Source organism: Daphnia pulicaria, chromosome 1, assembly GCF_021234035.1.
Source record: "Daphnia pulicaria isolate SC F1-1A chromosome 1, SC_F0-13Bv2, whole genome shotgun sequence".
Classification (NCBI taxonomy): domain Eukaryota; kingdom Metazoa; phylum Arthropoda; class Branchiopoda; order Diplostraca; family Daphniidae; genus Daphnia; species Daphnia pulicaria.
Window position 1 is genome coordinate 11235742 of NC_060913.1, and position 22108 is coordinate 11257849.

Consider the following 22108-nt stretch of genomic DNA (forward strand, 5'->3'; position numbering starts at 1 on the left):
ACAAAAATATGTAATTAAAAAAAAAAAAAGAGTTCGATCACTTCGGTGAATTTGGAATTTTTGGATCAGCATCAGTGAAAAATGATTGCGTTCCGTTCAGTAAAAACGATATTCCGAACGTAGTTTTCAATGTTACCGCCAGATGGCTCTATATTTGTGAAGGATTCGGCCAATAGAAAGTTGGTCTGCTCTGCTTGCTGCTTCTGTGTTCAAGTTTCTTTGTTTTTACGGAGCAAATTCCACCCCAAAATAATGTAAGTAAATATATAACTTATTATACAGTATTATATTATTGTCATTTTTAAAATGCGAGTTTTTTCTCATTTTTTAAACAAAATCTGAATTTGTTTTTTTTTCTAATTCCTTGCCAAAGAAAAGTCCTTGGTTAAAATGAAAAAAAAACTCGCATTTTTTACAGAATCTAGGCATTCCATCATTTCATTTTAAAAATATAGGAAAAACAAGGAAAAATGATTAAAAATGGATAAAGACCTGCACAGATTTGAACCTAATACTACTCTAATGGGAATCCACCGCTATACCCACTAGGCTACTAATTACTTACTCAACTTAAAAATTGCTAACGTATGAATTCGAATCTTTCCTTGGCTATCCCCTTTCAAAACTGGCAATGCTGTGTCAGAAGGACAGGATGCCTTCTGGCTAGGTTGGGTGGGTGGGTGGAATCTTCCCCAACTTTTGCAGGGGCAAATGTACATTGACTGGCCTTATCTTACGTAGGCTATGCTGGTAGGTAACTATTAAGACCGTGAAGTTTATCAATCTGATTGACTTAATTTCGGTAGTTTTGAACATTGAATTCATGACCACCAGATTTCTTCTGTCTATGAGTCCAGAAAGACACAAATTGTCAAGTAAATACTCTCTGGGTCCATCCTGAAGGATCATAAATCTAGTGTACACATCATTTTTTAAAAAGAAGCTTTACTTCTGATCAAGCTGGTTATGGAAGACAGGTAAAACCTGATGTCAGATAGTTAGGTTCTCTTTGCCAAGTCTTAAAGCTAAGAGAGGCCCTTTTAATTGTTTGTTCTTGACCACATGCTAAGTTGGTTTACTCGATCATTGAGCTATGGCTTCTACATCCCATTTTTCTTAGTAACGCCCGAATAATACTCGCAAAATATACTATTTTAACTATATTACTATTATACTACCTCTCTCTCGGTCGAATCCATTCCTAATTCTTCGATAGTAAAGAGACGCATCTGTCGAGTATATTCGTTTTCCTCCGACTCTATCCTTCACTTCTGTTTTAATCTGTTCCTGCGTGTTTCTAAAATCCCCAAACATCTTTTGGTGCACATGGCAATCACATGCTATTACTCGTTGATGCGATAAAACAGTAGCATTACCGAAACGATGTTGCCTCCTATATCCATACGTCACTTCCCATCTATAATTAACTATTCTATCCCTTGTTATTTGAATAATTCTCCTTTTTTTTTCTTGTAGGAGTTGTAGATTGTATACTGCTACAAAGATGTAGGGGTGCGGTCGAGGCAGGCATCAAGGATTGAAAGTCGTACATTTATTTCCTTCACCAGGTGATCAGCTGCATTTTGCAGTCCCTTTTTAAAATTAAATTTATTCGATTTTCTCAATTTTTATTTGTCGATAGATTAATTGATAGATTACCGTAGCGCGACGGGGTAAGAGTTCTCATATTTCCTTGAGAACTTACTTGGCTTAAATTTACTTGGCTGTATGTGATACGTGCCAAGTTTGAGCAGGAGTTAAGGTGAGAATGACGAGTTGGGTAAGGAAAGTAAACCTCAATTGTCGGTGAACTCATTCAGCACTGCCTAGGAAGTCGTCACCTTGTGTATTAAGGAGCGTTCATCAATGAGTATTTCAGGGGCTGAGGGGGTAAAGGTGGAGTATTCTATCTGACGATGAAACAAACAAGGACATACCCGAGATGAGCTGCTTCCAGTGGCCTTTTCTTCTGAGTATTTTCAAGGGGTCGTGTGTTCCGTGAAGGTGAAGTTTTTTGTACCATTTTGTTTGTTTATTAATTTATATGTACTATTTTCTTTGAATTCCCGTAGTTGCTGTCCGATCATGTGGGACGTTGTTGCAGCCTATGCTGGTGAAAGATCTTTATGCATTAATTTAAACTGGCTGTTCCTTGGTGCTGGTGTCGTGTTACCGAAGTTGCATCATTATTTTGTTAAATTGTCATTGGGTCTGTTTACCAGTTATATGTTAAGAAGGAACAGAAATGGGAAAGCGACAATAAACCACATAGACACTAGTCCTTTTAACATGTAGACACTAGAACTTTACAATAGAACATAAAAATAAGTCAGTTCTAGTGTCGTCAAAAATTTACATTTTAAAATTTAGCTAGGTCTAGTGTCTCTACTTCTAGTTCTAGCGTCTTCGAAGACATTTTAAATTTTAACGTTATAAAATTTACAAAATCCAAATTAAATTTTTTAATTCCAAATTGTCAAAGTTTTAACATAGTTTTAAATACTGTTTAGTTCTAGTGTCCTATAAGCTAGTTCTAGTGTCTCCTTAATTTAAAAGTTAAAAAAGAAATGTTTGTTCTATTGTCTTCGATAACACTATGAGTGTTAAATGTTAAATTTCAACATGGGTTGCACTGAGCCAGCTCAGGCGCGGGTGAGCCCGTCGGCGGCACGGTATTTAAGCGATCCAAGCGGCTGATGGCCGCAACTCGTCCTTAGCGTCAGACGACTGTTTTGAAAATAGCTCACCCCCGCCTGAGCTAGCCCACCTCTTCGTTTGAACTGTCAGGTGCTTTAATTATTCGTTTACCAAGTGTTTCTATTTACCTTTTTTAAAGTGTGATTGTGATGGAGAACTCTGACTGTGAAAAAAGTGATGAAGGTGATTATCTTCAAGTGAAACAAACGAAAGTGTTTTTGGCAATTTAAAAAAAGCCCTCTTGGGATTGGCGATGGATTGAGTGAATCAGCAAGAAAACGTCGGACATTAGCATTTAAAAAAGAGGTAATTGCGTATTTCTTTATATTGCATACTAAGTGTTGATCAATTAGTCTTGATATTTCTTGTTTGTACAGGCTGAAAAGTTCTGCGAGAAGTTCAAGCTAGAAATACTGCTTGGAATTCATTCCCCTACAGCTGTTAGAAAAAGCTGGCATTTTGATGGCTATGGATGAAGCAATTTGCTAATGAGACTGATATTGGAAAGAAGATCAAGACCGACTTACAACTATTATCAACAGTTGGTTGGTAGGTATGTAGTATACTGTTCTCAGTATCACCATTCATAAAATGGTTTATTGTGTAGTATTTACATGTCAGTAATGTAATATTTTAATTTAGATGACAAGATAAACTTGCAAGAAGCGGTTACTGCATCCAGTGACATTACTGGACCGTTTATCAGCGCTGTAGGAGAGGAAGCAATAATTGTTGCTCAGCAGTGTGGTGCCAGTAGGCAACAAGAGTTGGAAGCATCAAAGAAAAAAAAGGAGGAGAACCGAATCAAAAGGATGGGCCATGCTTATGGTCGCAAAAAAATAAGTCAAAAGACAACAAACTCAAGTTCAGGATCTTTCGCCGTATCCCCTTCACCTTCGAAATCTATTTCTTCTGGCAGCAGCTTGGTGGCGACAAGCACTTCTCCCTTTAAAGCTTCCCTGTGCAACACCATTGAAGACACACAAGGTAGTATTTAGTTAATACACACGAAAAGTAATGTTTACTGATGAATAAATCTTTAAAAAAATTTGTACAGGTGTAAAACGGAAGATATTTGATCGAACGGAATCTGACATCCAGGATGTGGTAGTAATCTCCGACCTTGACGAAGCTTATTCTGAGGTCTCAAATGAGTTACCGCCAACTCCTCCACCTAGTAGATTATCTTCCCTACTGGCAGCTCCGACTGTCGCTATTGGAAAGCGCACTGTAACTGCCCCAGATCCAGCGACTGGCAGGAAGACTTTCTCGGCGTCCTCGGATGAAAATGTCGCTGCGTCAGCTGCCCTGACACCTCCGGCTTTCGCCGTTAGAATGAGGACAGCAACTGCAAGTGGCTTAGTTCCTGATGCCTAGCAGGAAGACTATCACGTCGTCTTCGGATGACGTCGCTATCTCGGCTCCCCTGACAGCTCATAAAGAAAAAAATCCCCGTTTGTTTTATAATTGTAATGATTTTGTTTGTACAGCATTGTATTATGGCTACTTCTTCTCTCAATTTCCTAAGAAAATAAAGAATTCGGAATAAATCTTTGCGTGTGAATATACTATACTGCACGTCTGTAAACATAGCACAAGGAAAAAATTATGGAATTTACGGTTTTAGTTTCGCGCGCCAGACCCTCGCTAATAGTCATCGAAAACTGAACTTGTCGCGTGTTCATATTTTTTAATCATCTTCCGTGTAGAGAAGCTGCTGGCATATTACACCTTCGCCAAATTGATATTCCAGTAGCTTACTAATTGCACCTAGCCGCATCTATAGCTACTAAACGAAAACTTTATCGAAGCGGTAACACTTTGTATAGCCAATGAGGAAAATAGAACACACACACAACAACTATGCAACTCACGGCAACTCATAACGCGATTGTGTCTATTATGTAACATCCATGCTGGGCAATAGCCTATTTCGTGTTCTTCTGGGAACAAACCTTTTCGGCGATGAAGCCTCGTCGACCGGCAACCACAGCTGGCGACCAACGTACGTTCACGGATCACGGTACGTTGAATATAATGCGTTTCTTAACGAAATGAAACTTTTTGTCCACTTTCGATGGTTCGGCTCGCCGGCTCGGTTTGGTTATATTCATTCCCTCACTTGATTTTCTACGGCGTGTCCCGGTGTCGCAGTAGTCCAGCGCCCGAGTTTCGGCCCATGTGATCAAAATCCGTAATCCGCAGCACAGCACAACGCGTCCAGTTCGGCCGTTTTGAGCAGAGTTGTAATATACAGACAATTTTAGTATATCGGGAAATATTTTGTTTACTGTAATCATGAAATTGAAGTGTCTTCAAGATTGAGATCATGGCCGATAATGGTTGGCTGTACCCGGCTGTACGTTACGAACGAGATACTTCAATTATACTTTTGAATTTATATTCCATTGTAGGCCTAGATTGGCCGTGTCCCTATATAGAGTTTTCGAGAGTATACAGGGCAAGTCGTTGCTCTACACACCAGGCTCTGGTTTATTACAGCTTAGTCCGTGATATTATAGCTAGTCTTTAATTGTGTGCGGTTTATCAGTAACTTCGTATCTGGAAGATAAGATAATCATGACCAAACTGTATGAATTCAATTTTGATTTTACAAGACACTTTATCGCCAGTCCAACTCCAACCACAGAAAAACTTTTGTTATAGACATGGTGATTGCAGTAATTTATTTTCATTCCCTTCAAATCTAAAAATACGTTATTGGAAACGGTCAATGGTGTTATACGGACTATCGTTTTACACAACCACGGCGTCTCTGGTAAAAATTTATCGTTTGCAGTTTTAAGATATTCACATGTTTTTTTTTTTCAAATATAGTTTTCATAAGTAAATTATACTAACCGCTATGCTACCGTTATTATGACCACACTTTTGCGGTCTGTTTCCGTAAATTCCGTCGTTATCAACAAAGAGTTGTTTCTGAATAAACCTCGTCTGAAACTAATACCTAATACCATGTATGCTCTATCGGCTATATCTACTAATCTGTAATCTTAGAATACACGAAAGATTAAAAAAAAAAATCATGTCTCTTTTATGAGCTCTTTTTATTAAGAGAAATACACGAATGAACACAAACACAAGAAAAGTGGATGAACATTAGCGCGCAATAATATAAGAGATTTTCTTCTATCCTTCTTCCGCATCATCTTCTGTTTCACATCCGTCTTTTTGCATTTCGTCATCATCCATCATCGGAGTTTCTAGGAAAACCGAGGACGCCGGAATCGTCTTCCCTCCTACCGCTGGAACTGGGGCAGTTGCAGTAAGAGACAACTTTTCAATAGCTACAGATGGAGCTTCTAGGGAAACCGTGGACGCCAGAAACGTCTTCCTTCCGGCCGCTGGAACTCGGGCAATTGCAGTAACAGACACCTTTCTAATAGCGACAGATGGATCCGCCAGGGAAGCCGAGGATGCCGAAATCGTCTTCCTATTGGCCGCGGGAACTCGTGCAGTTATAGTCTTCTCTCGAATAGCGACATTCGGAGCTGTCAGGGGAGCCGAGATAGCGACGTCATCCGAAGACGACGTGATAGTCTTCCTGCTAGGCATCAGGAACTAAGCCACTTGCAGTTGCTGTCCTCATTCTAACGGCGAAAGCCGGAGGTGTCAGGGCAGCTGACGCAGCGACATTTTCATCCGAGGACGCCGAGAAAGTCTTCCTGCCAGTCGCTGGATCTGGGGCAGTTACAGTGCGCTTTCCAATAGCGACAGTCGGAGCTGCCAGTAGGGAAGATAATCTACTAGGTGGAGGAGTTGGCGGTAACTCATTTGAGACCTCAGAATAAGCTTCGTCAAGGTCGGAGATTACTACCACATCCTGGATGTCAGATTCCGTTCGATCAAATATCTTCCGTTTTACACCTGTACAAATTTTTTTAAAGATTTATTCATCAGTAAACATTACTTTTCGTGTGTATTAACTAAATACTACCTTGTGTGTCTTCAATGGTGTTGCACAGGGAAGCTTTAAAGGGAGAAGTGCTTGTCGCCACCAAGCTGCTGCCAGAAGAAATAGATTTCGAAGGTGAAGGGGATACGGCGAAAGATCCTGAACTTGAGTTTGTTGTCTTTTGACTTATTTTTTTGCGACCATAAGCATGGCCCATCCTTTTGATTCGGTTCTCCTCCTTTTTTTTTCTTTGATGCTTCCAACTCTTGTTGCCTACTGGCACCACACTGCTGAGCAACAATTATTGCTTCCTCTCCTACAGCGCTGATAAACGGTCCAGTAATGTCACTGGATGCAGTAACCGCTTCTTGCAAGTTTATCTTGTCATCTAAATTAAAATATTACATTACTGACATGTAAATACTACACAATAAACCATTTTATGAATGGTGATACTGAGAACAGTATACTACATACCTACCAACCAACTGTTGATAATAGTTGTAAGTCGGTCTTGATCTTCTTTCCAATATCAGTCTCATTAGCAAATTGCTTCATCCATAGCCATCAAAATGCCAGCTTTTTCTAACAGCTGTATGGGAATGAATTCCAAGCAGTATTTCTAGCTTGAACTTCTCGCAGAACTTTTCAGCCTGTACAAACAAGAAATATCAAGACTAATTGATCAACACTTAGTATGCAATATAAAGAAATACGCAATTACCTCTTTTTTAAATGCTAATGTCCGACGTTTTCTTGCTGATTCACTCAATCCATCGCCAATCCCAAGAGGGCTTTTTTTAAATTGCCAAAAACACTTTCGTTTGTTTCACTTGAAGATAATCACCTTCATCACTTTTTTCACAGTCAGAGTTCTCCATCACAATCACACTTTAAAAAAGGTAAATAGAAAGCACTTGGTAAACGAATAATTAAAGCACCTGACAGTTCAAACGAAGAGGTGGGCTAGCTCAGGCGGGGGTGAGCTATTTTCAAAACAGTCGTCTGACGCTAAGGACGAGTTGCGGCCATCAGCCGCTTGGATCGCTTAAATACCGTGCCGCCGACGGGCTCACCCGCGCCTGAGCTGGCTCAGTGCAACCCATGTTGAAATTTAACATTTAACACTCATAGTGTTATCGAAGACAATAGAACAAACATTTCTTTTTTGACTTTTAAATTAAGGAGACACTCGAACTAGCTTATAGGACACTAGAACTAAACAGTATTTAAAACTATGTTAAAACTTTGACAATTTGGAATTAAAAAATTTAATTTGGATTTTGTAAATTTTATAACGTTAAAATTTAAAATGTCTTCGAAGACGCTAGAACTAGAAGTAGAGACACTAGACCTAGCTAAATTTTAAAATGTAAATTTTTGACGACACTAGAACTGACTTATTTTTATGTTCTATTGTGAAGTTCTAGTGCCTAAATGTTAAAAGGTCTAGTGTCTGTTAGGTCTAAAGTAGGCATGCCGCGTCCGGTTCAAGACAATTCTTTTTTTTTTTTGCGAATATTTAGCGGTATGGCGACCGCGTAGAACTCCAAAGACATAAGAACTCGTTTTTAAAATATTAACCCGACAATAGAACTCCGGTGCCCGACAGTAGAACTCTATTACGCGTCAATAGAACTCCAATAATTTTTTTAAAGTTTATTTTCATGTCCGATAATAGAACTCTACAACGATTTCAAAATTATTTTCATGACCGACAGTAGAACTCCATTGAATTTTAAATATTTTTAATGTCCGTCAATAGAACTCCAACGATTTTAAAATATGCACTGGAGTTCTATTGCCGTTTATTTTTAATAATATTTAAAAAAGGAGTTCTTATCGTTATCGGTTCTTATGTCTTTGGACTGGAGTTCTACTGTCGTTGGAGTTCTACGGTCGCCAATGTCGCCATACCTTGCCTATTGATGGCTATTGGCTGTCACTAGGTGGATAAAACTATGTCCACTAGATGGCGCGAATGGGTCCGTTGAGACGAAATTTCTGCCATTTCTTCTAAAGACACTGAGCGGAAAGGTGCAGTTACTCATTCTGACATTCTGTATGTTTTTTTCCATGTTTTTTACCGACATACTTCGTGTGTTGAAACTGCTATCCACTTTTTCCAAAAATGTCTCTTGCTCGTTTCGTCACATGCGGAACACTTTCAGAACAATTAAAGTAATTATAGTTGATCGCTACAGATTTAGTTAATGACTAGAGAGTAGACCCATTTGCTTCTCTATTGCAATTATGAGTTAAGACCATTATGGAAATGTGGATTTCATTTGTTATTTTCAAGTTGGAAAGTTTGACAACTACAAATTCCTTTTTAAGATTTCACCAGGTAATTCTGAGAGATTGTATAGTTTAACTTCATACTTCTGTTGTTTTGTTATGTCACATGAGATTCTGTTCCTTGATAGTAACTTGATTTTGTTTATTCAATAGCCAGGTGAAGTCTGCGCTTCTTTGTTGCAGTCATCTAGTGAAAGGTGTGATTAAATTGAGCTGTTGCATGCAGTCTTTGGTGCTGATGTTGTCCTGGAGTGTGGGAGAGTTCCATGCTTCAAGTCTTCTGGGATCAGCCATATCTGAGTTGACGCTGGATCATGCTGCATTGTGGTTGCCGAAATGTTGAACATCTAGTAGAACTGCAAGAAGAGTCCTTGAAATGGTAATTTGATAAAAATTTTAAGTTCTAACTGGGAAGTATCATGCTTGGACTACTATAATCACTTACATTGTTTAATTTTAACATTTGGGGATTTCATCATGTCAACAGCTCTTTCCTTCGATCATATGTAAATTGAGTTATGGATTGTTTAAGGGGAATCGGTTAACAAGATAGGCAGATACTGTAGAAGAATGTTTTTGTTTCGCTGCAGAGCACTACAAATTTCAAATGAATTTGTTTGGAAATCTTAAATGAGTAATCTAGTTTCATGTAAATTTTTGTTTAAACTATAGTTATCAGATAGTGTTGCCATAGAATATTTGGGTGAACTCCATTTGAAGTGATTTTTTTTTATTTTATACAAAATTTCCATTGATCAAACAGTAATTTCATTTTGGTCATAGGTTTATGTTTACGAAGCAGTGATGTTGCTGTCCAATATGGCATGTTGTTGCCGGTTGTTGCAGCCTATACTGGTGAAAGATTTTTTGCATCGAGTTATGCTGTTGCTGTTCCTTGGTGCCGGACTGCTGGTGTTGTGCACAAAAGTTACATCCAGTTTTAATTGTTATTTGTGTCTATTCAGTTAACCGCTTATATGTTGAAAAGGAACAGAAAATTTCCTTAGTGTCGAATCGCTGCACGGTGTGGTGTTACATAAGTTACATCCAGTATTTTGTTTAATTGCTATTTACGTCTATGAAGTTAACCGTTTATATGTTGAGAATGAAAAAAAAAATAGTAATACGGGGAATTTTTACGTTGAACAAATAATAAACATGCCTACGCGATCGGGAAACCAGCGAGGAGGAGATTGGGGGGGTGGGGCAATTGATTTTCATTAACTAGAAGAAGTCGTGGTTTATTTTAATTAGGTAGAAATAAAACCCTTTGTCTATTACATGCATATACCTACCTATATAACCAATAAACCACATCTATTTTTCAAACCCCATAACTTCCACCAACTACCATTCCTTAAACCCCTATGATTTCCACCAACATCCATTCCTTAAACCCCCATTTCCCCACAAATGACAAATAACTGTAATATGTAATTATTATGCTGAATAAATAAACCAACTATTTATTAGGTAAAACCCACTTTTAATCTTGAACATTCATAAAATAAACAATTCATTAAACTGAGCGACCGGTTCAAGACAATTTTTTTTGTGCGAGGCTTTTTAGCAAGTAATCCGCCACCCAATTTGACAAAAAGTGATAGTTTGTTTTCACGGAAATGGCGTCAGACGGTTAAACAATTTCTAGTTCAACTCTCATGTAGTAATTTGCATCTAGTCTACTGGTGCAAATTACGATTCTTTAAGCTTGATTATTTAGGAGATGTGTTAAAAAAATTGTGAGTAGCCAATAAATTGAACTAATTCGCGTTTTCAGAATATTTTGAAGATAGATCACAAGAAAATAAAAAAACAACAAAGTGATCTAAAAACAAAATATTCAGAAAAAGTGGATCAGTTTAGTTCAATTGTTTAGCTACCAACAATTGCGTTCAACACATCACCTAAATTAATCAAGCTTAAAGAATCACAATTTGCACCAGTAGACTAGATACAAATTTCTACATGAGATTGTTGAATTAGAAATTTTGTAACCGTCTGACGAAATTTCCGTGAAAACAAACTATCACTTTTTGTCAAATTGGGTGGCGGATTGCTTGCTAAAACTCGCACGTGCAGTGTCGGCGTAGATCCAGGGAGATTACCTGGAAATGGAAGAAGAGAGAAGAGTGCGAGGCAAGTTTTACTGGGGAGCGATTAGTCATACTAGGCTTCCGGGTTAGACTCATGACCCTCTAAAAGTTTTCGTCGGATCATGCGCCTTCCAAGTCCCCGTTCGACCAGAGCCCTCCCCTCCTCCTGGTTTCACAGCGGGTGAGTGACCACCGGCGGGCGTTGGTTAGTGGTTAGTTAGGGAAACGGGGCCACAGAAAAGAAGGGAGCCCAGAAATGCACTTGTAATTTAATCTAACTACACAATTTATCAGTCTTGGATTACAGCATTCTCTCGTTGGTTTTCAGTTTCACCAATGGAGTCCATGATCGGCAGCGAAGGATTACCCTGTAAGCAGAATGAACATTTATTTGGATGACAATAATTTTCAATAAGATTGCAGCGACAAAAAGCAATACCTCAAATAAAGAGAGACTGTGTAAGGAGCTAAATAGGGAGATTCAAGGGTAGCAGCCATTGGGTTAGCAAACAAGGGACCTTGTTGACTTTCTTGAAAGAACATTACTTTTCATAAAGTCTGTCATGCAAATTTATGAACCTGAAGGTTAGAACCTGAAAATGAAAAAAAAAAAAATGAAAAAATAAGTAAAAGAATAATTAAACAGTTTTAAGTATATACTCACGCAATATTTTTCTCACCAAAATCATCATCTCGTCCAAGGAAACGCCATCACACATCGCGAACACCAAAAATCTAAAGGGTAAAACTCCGTGCTGTGTTGAGAGCAGGGTAGATAGTAGAAGCCGGTTGGGTAGTCGAATGATGCTGGCCGCCTAAATAATGTTCATGTAGGCCGCATCTTCTCGGTCATTATCTAAATGGCTAAATCAAGAAACAAAATGTAAACAAAATTTTAATTCAGTGACATGACAATGAAGTTACACAGGTAACAACAATCAGCTTTCCTAAGCAATCCAGAAGATGGAATGAGTCAAGTTCGATGACAAAACGAATGATCCGAGTTGAACGTATGGTCATTGCCTTAATTTGGAGGGATAACCAGATGCCCCACATTTGGTCTCATAGGCAACATCTAAATAAGAAACCAAACAATCGTTAAAATTGCTATTAGTATGACAACTTCTCTAAATTCAATGTAAACACAACTAACAATGATGATAGCATGATCACAATATTTAACCTATTTTTTGTTGTTGAAAAATAGGGAGATTCAAGGGTAGCAGCCAATGGTTTAGCAAACAAGGAATCTTGTTGACTGTAAGTCCTTTTTCTTGGAAGGACATAACTTATCATAAAGTCAGTCATGCCAATTTAGAAACCTGTAAATAAAACAAAAATTCATATTAGACTGCAATTAATAAAGTTCAGTAACATGACAAGTGAACTTACACATTGAACCGCCAATCAGTTATCCAAAAATCCAAGATTCTCTAGAAGATGGAATGTGATGGAATGAGAGATTGGACCATGCTGGGGTCGGTGATCTAGCAAGTTCAACAGAAACAGCTGATAATTAAGATTAATCCTAATAAAACATGAGAAGAATATATGTTTTAGCATGAAATAAAGCTAGTGTTGTTTTTTACCTGTATCATTTCAATGACACATTCAGTAGAATACAATGAGTTGGAACAAAATAGTTGATGGTAGGTTGCACGACTTTCACGTTTACTCTGACTGTGAGTTGATGATAAACATTAAGGTTATCCAACATATACACGTTAGGTAACATAACATTAAGGTTTTCCTACAAAGAACACATCACCGACAAGTTACAGACGAAATCACTCGAGTTTACCTATGAATTCATTGGTAATTTTTGAAGCTAGCTTAACGTTGACTGTTGACTCAGATGAAATGATGATAGGTTAAAAGCGTTTTTTTTTTTTAGTTTGTGTGGTCGAAGTTCTCTTATCATGTTCTGAGTTCTGACGGAATAAGCGAAGAAAATTTCGGGTTTAGGGGCAAGAAAAAGGAATTTTTCATGCAGTTCTATATTTGACCGCTAGATGACGTGTGGCGAAACTTTTTTTTTTTTTTTTTTTAACCCTTTTTCGGCGTGCCATAAACTCTATTAAATTTTAAATATCCGACCATAGAACTCCACTTTTCTTAAAATATGCAGTGCGCTCTAGTTCTAAAGACGCTATCGCACTCCGATCTCCGGAGATTATGACTATGACATACACGCCTTGGGAACAATTTTTTCTTAATCACTTTTTTATCGCTAAAGTTAAAGAAAATTTTAATGATTGATCGCTAAATTTTTTTAATGAATTTGTTTCCTACTTGTGCCATCTATGAATATATATGCTTAATTCGGGCAATAGCTGTCGTTAAATATTGTTCACTATTCTGCGCAATGTCGCGCACAAGAAGTCGTTAATGGTTTGTTGTTTGTTTACAGAGGCATTTGCGTGGATTGATGAATTGGCTCCATTCAAACAAATCCTCTATGCTAAGCGTGGTAGACAGAAAGCTAGGCCTACCGCAATTAGACGTCGGGTGCAGGTGACGCGTTCAAATTTATACTAATTCATAACTCATGTAAAATTTTGCGTCTAGTCTACTGGTGCAAATCGCGATTCTCTACGTTTTTTAGTTTGAGGTATTAATTTGAAAAATAGTGAGTTGCCGAAAAATCGAACTAAATCCACTTTTTCAGAAAATTTTGAAGTGGTTTTAGCACATGAGAAAACTGATAACCAAAGTCAAACAAAATTCTTTTTTTTTATAGTACCAAGCAATAGTTTTTACCTATAAATGATTGCATCTGGATAATCCAAAAATAGAATTTTTTCGACTTTGGATGTCAGATATGAACTAACACCTCTTCAAAATTTTCCGAAAAAGAGGACTTAGTTCGATTCTTTGGCAAACCACCATTTTTAAAATTAATATCACATAAACAATCAAACGTCAAGTCGAACAAAAGTAAAATTTTGTGGTAGGGAACGTACTGGCCGCATTCGGGGACCAAGTTGCAATCTTTTCGGTATCGACATGCCGTGTAATTAATTTAATTTAAACTTACCGCGGGTGTTCCTCCCCTGGTCAGGCAGCTATTATTAAAAATAAAACGTGAAACATTGGTGATGTCGCTAATAAACTCCAGCAGTCGTTGAAAGCCTTCCTCTGGGCTCTGGCTCTCCTCCCGGAGGGTATTTGTATTCCTAAACGTTCAGTATCAGTTTAGTTCAGAGAAAATCTCGATTTTGGACGATTTTCAGTGTGCACATGAAATCGAACTTAAATTTAATGAGGATAACAAAAATCAGGTTCTTTTAGAATTAGACGTTCAATAATTACCGATAATTACCACGCTAGAGATAAACTTAGAAAAAATTATGAAAATTAGCTGTGTTCCCAAACACACAAGTGTCAGTTATCGTACCAAATTTATATTTTTTTAAAATTTAGTTGAAGTTGTTTTCGGAAGTCATCCTTGAGAACGCCAATACAGTTCTTATGCAGCAAAATTCAAAAAAGTTTCAGTCAATAACATTTAGCATAGCGGTATGTGAAATGTTAGGGTCTGCTAGTTTGCACACGTCTGGTATGAAGTGAAAGCAAGAAAGCAAATTTACATTAGAACTTGTGGGTTATTTACTTTTGTTCAGTAATAGAGTTCCAGAAAAGGATACGTTGTATGATGTAAACCGTCACCATAAATGTTCTGGAAACCGTCGACGGTGACATGCAAATAGAATGACAATTGCATTTTTTCATACATATACATGCCAACTAAACAACAATCGGCAAACTTGATGAATATTTATAAAATATAAGATTTCTAAAATTGGTCGTTCAGCATTCTGTGTGGCCAAACGTCAAATTTCAAAATATAATGTCAAGTCATTTGAAAAGATTTAATCTTTAAAAAAAAAAAAATAAAAATGCCAGGATAGTAAGTATTCTAGAAAAAAACAACAACAACAAAACGGAAACAAAAACACCTCACTTACCTTAACGTTGGTTGTTACTAATTACTAGACAAGATGGCCGATAAGGTGTTTTTGGTCTCGAAAGGTAAGTAAGGAAGTGGCTAAAATTATATCCCATCCATGAAATAACATGTCTTTGTTGATCATTTATAGCTACAGAATACATATTTACACTTTACGGAAGTACTGTAATAAGTTATTAGGTTTTTTGGTTGCGATTGGCTTCTTATTTTTCTCCCCAGCCAGCAGTTCCTTCTGGATCTCCACCGGGAGCTCGCGAAACACTTGAGGATCAACACCTTTTGGACAATCAAAATCTGCTGACTGTTGGGAGGTGCTTGATGATGGCATTTGACACTTCATATCTTCTAAAACTTCTTGACGGATGTCGTCAGGTAATTCTTGGAGGACAGATTCGTCAAAGCGTCCACGCTTAGTTGGAGGTGGCAAAGTTTCGTTCGGTCGCGATGAACAAGTAAAATATTTGTTGATGGAATTTTTCGCTGGGCTTTCGATGCCAGAGGGAAAACCAGAGAACGAAATACCCAACAATGTAACTTGCCATGATTCATCGCAATTTACTACCTTTTCGAAGAGATTCATTAGAGTCGTGATGACTTTTTTTTCTTGATTTTCACTTAACGGTCCTAATGGCGCGTTGCTAGGAAATCCAGTCGTAAGATCTATTGCAGTCTGGCGGGCCTCTCTGACACTGTGATTGGTCGCATGTAATTTCCGAACTGTCAATTTAACTTGACTTGGTCTACGGCCATCCTTCTCCACCAACTCCCAAACTCGATCTAGCAGGCACTTGAGCTTCTTGCGCACTTCAGTTTCACTTTTGATTGTAGGAAATCCATCTTCGGCTCCAATAGATTTCGGTCTGTCGGTTATTTTGACACGACTATTGTCGATGCCAAAACTCAGTTGTTGAATTTGGTTAGCTGTTTTGGCTCCAAGTGCTTCAACAAGCTTAAACAAATCTGCGGCTTGAAGTTTTTCTATGGTGTCAATACCAAGAACCTCTAGTTTTCTGTTCATTGCTGAACCAATTCCAGGAATATTTCTAGGATGCTTCAATGATTTCATCAAGTTTAAAGATGATGCTGAGAACAAGGTGGTTTGCTGATTTGGTTTATGGGTTGCTCCAATCAATTTAGCTAGAAGCTTGTTACAAGCAATTCCAGCACAGGAGGTGATTCCAAGTTCACTTTTTAGTTGATTTCGCATTTCCTGAGCAATAATAGAACCTTCTTTTAGTCTGTCTGTACAACCACATGCACAAGTTTCACCACTGTTCTTTTCTTCGAAAATGTGTCCAGAAACTTCTGGTTTTATTTCAGGGGACTTGTTGATTTTGTGGGAAATGTCAATAAAATTTTCATCCAAGCCAAGTTTCTCCACAAATGGGCTGAACGATTGAAGAATTTGATAAATCTTCTCTGACATGTCTCTATACTTTTTCAAGTCCTCTCCATTTGCAAGTACTAAGGAAGGGCACTTTTCTAGCGCGGTCTTTATTGACATAAGTTTCTCAACACCAAGCGCCCTTGCTTCATAGTTACAGGTTACAACAATATTTTTCTGTTTGATACCAAGTGGTTTGCCACATAAAGATGGATTTTGGATCATTTCAACTTGGGCATAAAAACAGTCGATATCTATATGGATGATAACTCGTTCATGTTTTTCACTTGACTGAATGGCAACACTATTGTACGAGAAATCGTCACCTAAATCTTCTTCCTCCATTTCGGAAAGAGTAAGGAAAAAGTTTACAAACAATAACAATTCAACTACCGGCAAATGACAGCACTGTAGTGTCGTCTGCTTTGTTACTATGAGCCCGAAGCGCAAAGAAAATGAAAATTCATTATTTCAAAATATTTCATAAGCTAATTGATTATTTTCTGATTGAAATGAAGAAAACTTAAAAAATGAATTAGTGTTGTTTTGAAATTTCACGAAATAATAAAGATAACCATATGAAAATGATCAAGTATTTCAGGCAACTATGCAGAAATTCATGACATTTGATTTTTACATGACACGCCAGCAAATTCTTTTCTTTCTGTCATTCGTTTTTTCTCCTTGTTGTCATTCTGTCAATTATTCACTATGACAAAATTGGTTGAATGGTTGGGTGGTGCAGGCTTGTTTGCTGGTGTTTGGGCTTACCTCTTTATCAGTACACCAGTTGGAAACTCTAGCGACTTTGCCCGGCATTTCGTTCTGTTCCTACCGTTTTACGTATTACTCGCATTCGCAGTAAGTTTTGTTTTCATATGATATGGTGCGTATTACCTGCAGCATTTTTTTCCTCATTATTTCAGGTGATTTCTGTTTCAATAATTGCTTGGAGAGTCTACACATTTAATGACTGCGAGGAGGCTGCCAAAGAGCTAAAACAAGAGATTGCAGATGCCAAAGCTGACCTCATAAAAAAAGGATTCAAACTAGACTAAAACATGATACTCTTTTCCACTTTGTATTGACTGATTGCATTTTCCTCAAAATACACATTCCTCAAAATCTGAAAGTGTTTTGAGGATATAGCTAAAATTGTTAGTGAGATTTGATAGTTCCATTTCTTAACACACTTCCATTAAAAGAAGTTTGTCAGACCTGCAAGACAAGACAATGTAATGTACACAGCTTTGGAATCCCCATAAGCATTAAAAAGCACTAGTGAAACAACAAAATATTCTCTTACACTACAGTCTTCTTTGCTGTCAAGAGATGTGCAATGCACAGAAAAGTTAATTGTTTCTTCTATTTAAACAGATTAAAAAAGTGAAATGTTCAATAGGAAAAGTCAGAAATTAGTTTCCACTGTAAGGCCTTGTCAAATGATTACAAAAACATAAAATTCATCACAAGAGTGTCAAGCAACCTTGTCATTCACACACTAAGGCAGTATTATCTGGTATCTATAGCTTTCATGCTACTTCCTTACTCTAAGAGATAAATCAACAGAATTATATAAATAGTAAGGAATAAAAATGTTGCATAGACGCTTATTCGTAATTACGAAAGATTACAATTCTACTGAAACTGGGCGGGTTTCGTCTTTTTGGGTGAAGGCGATAGGCAGATATCCGAGGCAGAAGTGTCCCCCTCAGGGAAATAGACTTTGGTGATTACTATGTCACCGGTGGAAAGTGTTTGACAGCCAACATCTGACATATACCTCCCGGGAAGAGAGTCGCGCTGCAAAACGTACTTGGTAGTGCTATGGCAATCGCAATTACAACAGCTGCTACTCAGTTCACTAGAAGACAGCGTGATGGACGAAGGGCTGCTCGCTGTGGCAGCCGATAGGATAGCTTCGAGACGTTCAATCTTATCCATTTTTTCAATGCGCTGGTCAGACAAAATCTCATCTACTAGCTGCATTGATGCGGTTAGGCTCAGGCTTGAATAAGGTGACCGAACCGAGCTAGAAGGCGACAGAGGACAGCCTAAGGAAAAAAATAAGTACGATACACAACCGGTCAACATGTAGGTGAACATTTCATCAATCACATACCATTCGAACCAATGAGCGAAGTTTCAGGCGATGTTTTTTCGCTGCTTCCTTGCGAATCCAGACTTCGTGATTCGCCATCGGCAGTAGGTGATTCGTTGCCATCATTAGCGTCGTCACTGGTACCCCCCAGTGAGTTCTGCTGTTGATCTTGTCTTTTAGACTGAAGCTTTTCAAGTTTCTTAGCCACTTTGTAAGATCCATCAAGCTTTTCCCTTTCTTCTTCAGTCAAATCCAAATGCCTTAACACGAAAATGGTATTGATAAAATATGAAATAATGTAATATGCAAATACCGGCAAATTTGTATTACCTAAGTAATCGGATTTCTCGGTTGCTAAGCACAACTCCCTTCCCCTGCACGGCAGCTAACTTCTGGCGCAACTCCAAGACCTCCATTTCCATCTTGCGCTCTTTTTTGCTTCTTTTCACTTCATCAGGTTGCAGCAAGGCAAGCAAGTTTTCGGCGCATAGTTCCTCCAACAGCGGGCGGAATTCAGGCTTCACAGTGTTGTTGAGCAAGTCGTAAAGGTGCGGAACTAGTGGCATCACGTCATAAGCCGCGTATAAAATCATGTCCCTAGTCAGCGGTCTTCGGGCCCAAAAACGCTGATCTCGTTTATAGATAGTCTTGACCAATTCTACAATAAATAGAAAGTAAAAACATTATATTGGAACTAAATTTCGAGGCTAGTGATCATCAGCAGCATAGACGCGCATGTGGTGGCCGGTGAACAGTTGGGAAGCGTAAAGTATCCACAACCAAAATACTGGCTCAATCGACCTATTATCCGATATGCGGAAGTGAAGCCCTACTTCCCCAACCCCCTTTCAAATCCTTTCTCCAACCACCAGCCCACAGGGAATAATTGCTGCATTTCCTATAGTAGTCGGAGCACTAGACTATTCAGTAAATCCGTAAAAGTGCTAGACAATGGGCCGACAAGTCATATAACAGCTTTGGTCAACAGAAGGGGTATAGAGGGTGGGGACATCTACTACTCTCATAAACAATGACACCAACAGAAAAAAGCAGCTTACCTTTGAACGGATTAGTAGGTAGATCGTAATTTTCACACATAGCGTTCAAACTAGTCGTCTTGACTTTATGTACTGCACGACCCGTCTCTTGCAACTGGACGACAGCATGTGCAGCCTATTTTCATTCAAAAGAGGCCAAATTAATTGATTCGATTTACAATGCGGTCAAGCATGCAGTTCGTCAGTTATGCTTCAGCCTAGGGCGCAAGTAGGAGTAATTTAATACCTGTGTGTCGAATACGTTTTCCAATTTCACATTCCAGCCCAAATTCAAAGCTGCACTATCATTTTTGCAGTCATGACAGACCTGAATATTTGTTTTTATGCAATTAGAAATTATATTTAATATTTAATTTCCAGTGAGCTAGTAGTACCTTGACGATTTCTTTAGATATAATCAAGTTGGCAAGCATTCCTTGACTCATAATGGCTGGGCAAGTAATCAAATCGAAAATGTAAATAACACCAGAAGGGAGTCCAATCACAGCCAATGTTACCTAGAAAATATGGACATTGAGAATTAGTCTAGTGGCACATGGGATCGATTGCTAAATCTAGAGTAATACCTCTCCGTTGTTACCACCGACATTGACACCTTCGAGGTCTAACGAGACGACTTTCTGGGAACTCATTATATCGTTAACAACAATAATACTTTCTTTAGTTGAACTGATGACCCGTGTTGACTGAAGGACTCGCATTTTGGACGGAGAGGTTACTTCTTTTGTAGGAGATTCGTGCCCAGCAGGAGTCCTATCACGACCAGTGTTTTCTGCTAAGGTCTTCATTACAATTGAATTGACACGTTGCTTGAGACTCTGTTTTTCCTGGGAAGATTGCAGTGAAGGAGGAGGCGAAAACGAAGTTAGCTCTTGAGTCTTGGTAACATGAGGCGCCTCAGTGATCTCAGCTGCTTTTCGGAGATTGTAGGGAATGATGTCAACAATATTTGCTTGGACATGGAAAATGTTGGAATGCAGCTTGAAGAATGTGGTCAAGTCATGACTTGTGCTGAAAAGATTGACCCATGATTCTCTAGGATAGCTTTTCGTAACAGCTTCCAACAATTCTTCGACATGCTTTGGTCCATTCCTTTCTACAAACATTCTGAAATATATCAAAAACTAAAAACAAATAGAGGTTACTAACCATCTTCTGTGCATTTAAAATTAAGAAATTAATCTTACCTTATTTGTTAGTTCTGGATCCAGCTTGATCTGCTCAAGTTCTTTGAAAGGTTTGATCTCCATGCCTTCGTATTCTTTCAGGAAGATAGATTCGTCATGCATAATGAATACTTCAGGATGCCTTTCCAGGAAATCTTTAAACTCTCGAATGTGCTGTCCAGTTATGTGGCGAATTTCAGGAGAAGCTTGTGAGCGATGACCAAGCAGACTTCTCATAGGAACTTCAATGCCAGCTCCATACTGTTGCATCTTGTTGTGGAAATAATCTACAGCTTCCTGCTCGTAGTCTCGTTTACCATTTGAATTTTGCTGGTTTCTGCTTGAATCAGGACCAGTCAGAACAGCTGCTGTAACAAAGTCTCCATCAACAGTAAATACTGATGGATACTGGGAAAGAAACTTCTTCAATCCAGATTGTGAGCCACCTGCAATTTGTCTCATAGTTTTAGTAAAACCTTTTGAGCCAAATTGACAGCTCAAATCGTGAAGTGACCTCGGCTGCCCCCGTTCCAACAGTCGTTCCAGAAAAAAAAGTAATGTCATATTTCTCACGACATCATAGTCGTTAGTCGACTCCATTTAACTGATTTGAGTACTACTTTACAAGAAATTTATCTACAGCTAAAAGATTCAAGAGTCAGACTGATAAAACAATAAAAAAAAATATAACTCAATCTGGAGACGAGTGTGTCACGGGAGGCAGCAGGGTTGAAGTTAAAATGAAGGCAAGAATCTCTCCCTCTGCCCAGACTGGGAATTCGATCCGCCCAGAACTAGCAGCTGACTGCTACTAACTTTTGTTTTAAGGTCGGTTCCGTGAAGACATAGACAAAGAATAAAAGAGTGGGATCTTCACGAATCACGGTGGTACATGGGCAACTATTTCCTGTCTTAGTATAGGGAGGAGCTTACTGCGATGCAAGCGTTAGCCATTGGACTAGAGAAGTCAGCTGACTGACATACCTACCAATGAAAAGAAAGCCTACACATTTGGCCACATCCCCATGAAAAATGTTGAAAACAGGAGAAGATGCTATGCTATGTTGTTCTATGGAGAAGATGCTATGAATTTGCTTTTACTCTATGATATATTTGGTTCAGCAACCACACGAATAAATCTATTCGTGCAATTAATCGATTTATTAGGAACTTTTACAGTTTACTATGCTTTTCTAAATTGTGTCAGTTTTCAACAGAAAACAAACCTGTTTCTTTTTCAGGTTTAAAACAAAACTACACAATTAGCAGAACAAAGTTGGCCTTGATGGAATTTATCCCGGAAGTATGATAACAATCTCTCATCAAAAGACAACACGATAAAAGCGTGCTATGGGATTTTAACCGTAATACACGTAGCTTGTCTCATTATCAATTCTTAAAAATAAATGCTCGATCAGCTGA

General features: G+C 38.3%; 3 protein-coding genes and 3 long non-coding RNA genes across 14 annotated transcripts; 3 read left to right on the forward strand and 3 right to left on the reverse strand.

Moving 5' to 3' along the window:
- Positions 1–239: 239 nt before the first annotated feature.
- Positions 240–10380, forward strand: LOC124338295. 5 transcript variants are annotated; one of them, XR_006917710.1, is made up of 4 exons: positions 240–254; positions 1505–1506; positions 9065–9290; positions 9695–10380. It is a non-coding gene; the product is annotated as an uncharacterized LOC124338295 (long non-coding RNA). The 5 variants fall into 5 exon arrangements; XR_006917711.1 differs by lacking the exons at positions 240–254; positions 1505–1506 and adding exons at positions 8780–8794; positions 8916–8960; XR_006917708.1 differs by lacking the exons at positions 240–254; positions 1505–1506 and adding an exon at positions 8618–8675.
- Positions 1517–2242, forward strand: LOC124338313. The gene is made up of 2 exons (XR_006917712.1): positions 1517–2004; positions 2073–2242. It is a non-coding gene; the product is annotated as an uncharacterized LOC124338313 (long non-coding RNA).
- On the forward strand, positions 2821–4247 carry LOC124338281. 2 transcript variants are annotated; one of them, XR_006917705.1, is made up of 4 exons: positions 2821–3003; positions 3075–3250; positions 3340–3684; positions 3755–4247. XR_006917705.1 is itself a non-coding variant. In XM_046792408.1 (4 exons), exons 2-4 carry the CDS (start codon positions 3186–3188, stop codon positions 4072–4074), a joined length of 726 nt encoding a protein of 241 aa, XP_046648364.1. In that variant the 5' UTR covers positions 2821–3003; positions 3075–3185; the 3' UTR covers positions 4075–4247. The 2 variants fall into 2 exon arrangements, 1 of the variants encoding a protein (XP_046648364.1); XM_046792408.1 differs by having other exon boundaries at positions 3075–3246.
- LOC124338290 lies at positions 6207–7790 on the reverse strand. The gene is made up of 4 exons (XR_006917706.1): positions 7338–7790; positions 7091–7266; positions 6656–7001; positions 6207–6585 (listed from the first exon to the last, which is right to left on the reverse strand). It is a non-coding gene; the product is annotated as an uncharacterized LOC124338290 (long non-coding RNA).
- An 875-nt stretch (positions 10381–11255) lies between the features above and the next one.
- LOC124327639 (DNA polymerase iota-like) lies at positions 11256–16786 on the reverse strand. 4 transcript variants are annotated; one of them, XM_046786635.1, is made up of 9 exons: positions 14976–16786; positions 14621–14686; positions 12809–14183; positions 12597–12687; positions 12400–12494; positions 12161–12329; positions 11672–12082; positions 11447–11600; positions 11256–11375 (listed from the first exon to the last, which is right to left on the reverse strand). In XM_046786635.1, the coding sequence occupies exon 1, from the start codon at positions 16704–16706 to the stop codon at positions 15123–15125; it is 1584 nt and encodes a 527-aa protein (XP_046642591.1). In that variant the 5' UTR covers positions 16707–16786; the 3' UTR covers positions 11256–11375; positions 11447–11600; positions 11672–12082; positions 12161–12329; positions 12400–12494; positions 12597–12687; positions 12809–14183; positions 14621–14686; positions 14976–15122. The 4 variants fall into 4 exon arrangements, with proteins under 4 accessions (XP_046642591.1, XP_046642582.1, XP_046642600.1 ...); XM_046786626.1 differs by having other exon boundaries at positions 12191–12329; positions 12809–16786; XM_046786644.1 differs by lacking the exon at positions 12597–12687 and having other exon boundaries at positions 14045–16786.
- Positions 16787–17428: 642 nt separating this feature from the next.
- LOC124321073 (egalitarian protein homolog) lies at positions 17429–21503 on the reverse strand. The gene is made up of 8 exons (XM_046783980.1): positions 20708–21503; positions 20087–20644; positions 19895–20017; positions 19747–19827; positions 19521–19635; positions 18793–19120; positions 18484–18722; positions 17429–18415 (listed from the first exon to the last, which is right to left on the reverse strand). The coding sequence occupies exons 1-8, from the start codon at positions 21284–21286 to the stop codon at positions 18000–18002; spliced, it is 2439 nt and encodes an 812-aa protein (XP_046639936.1). The 5' UTR covers positions 21287–21503; the 3' UTR covers positions 17429–17999.
- Between the last annotated feature and the right edge of the window lie 605 nt (positions 21504–22108).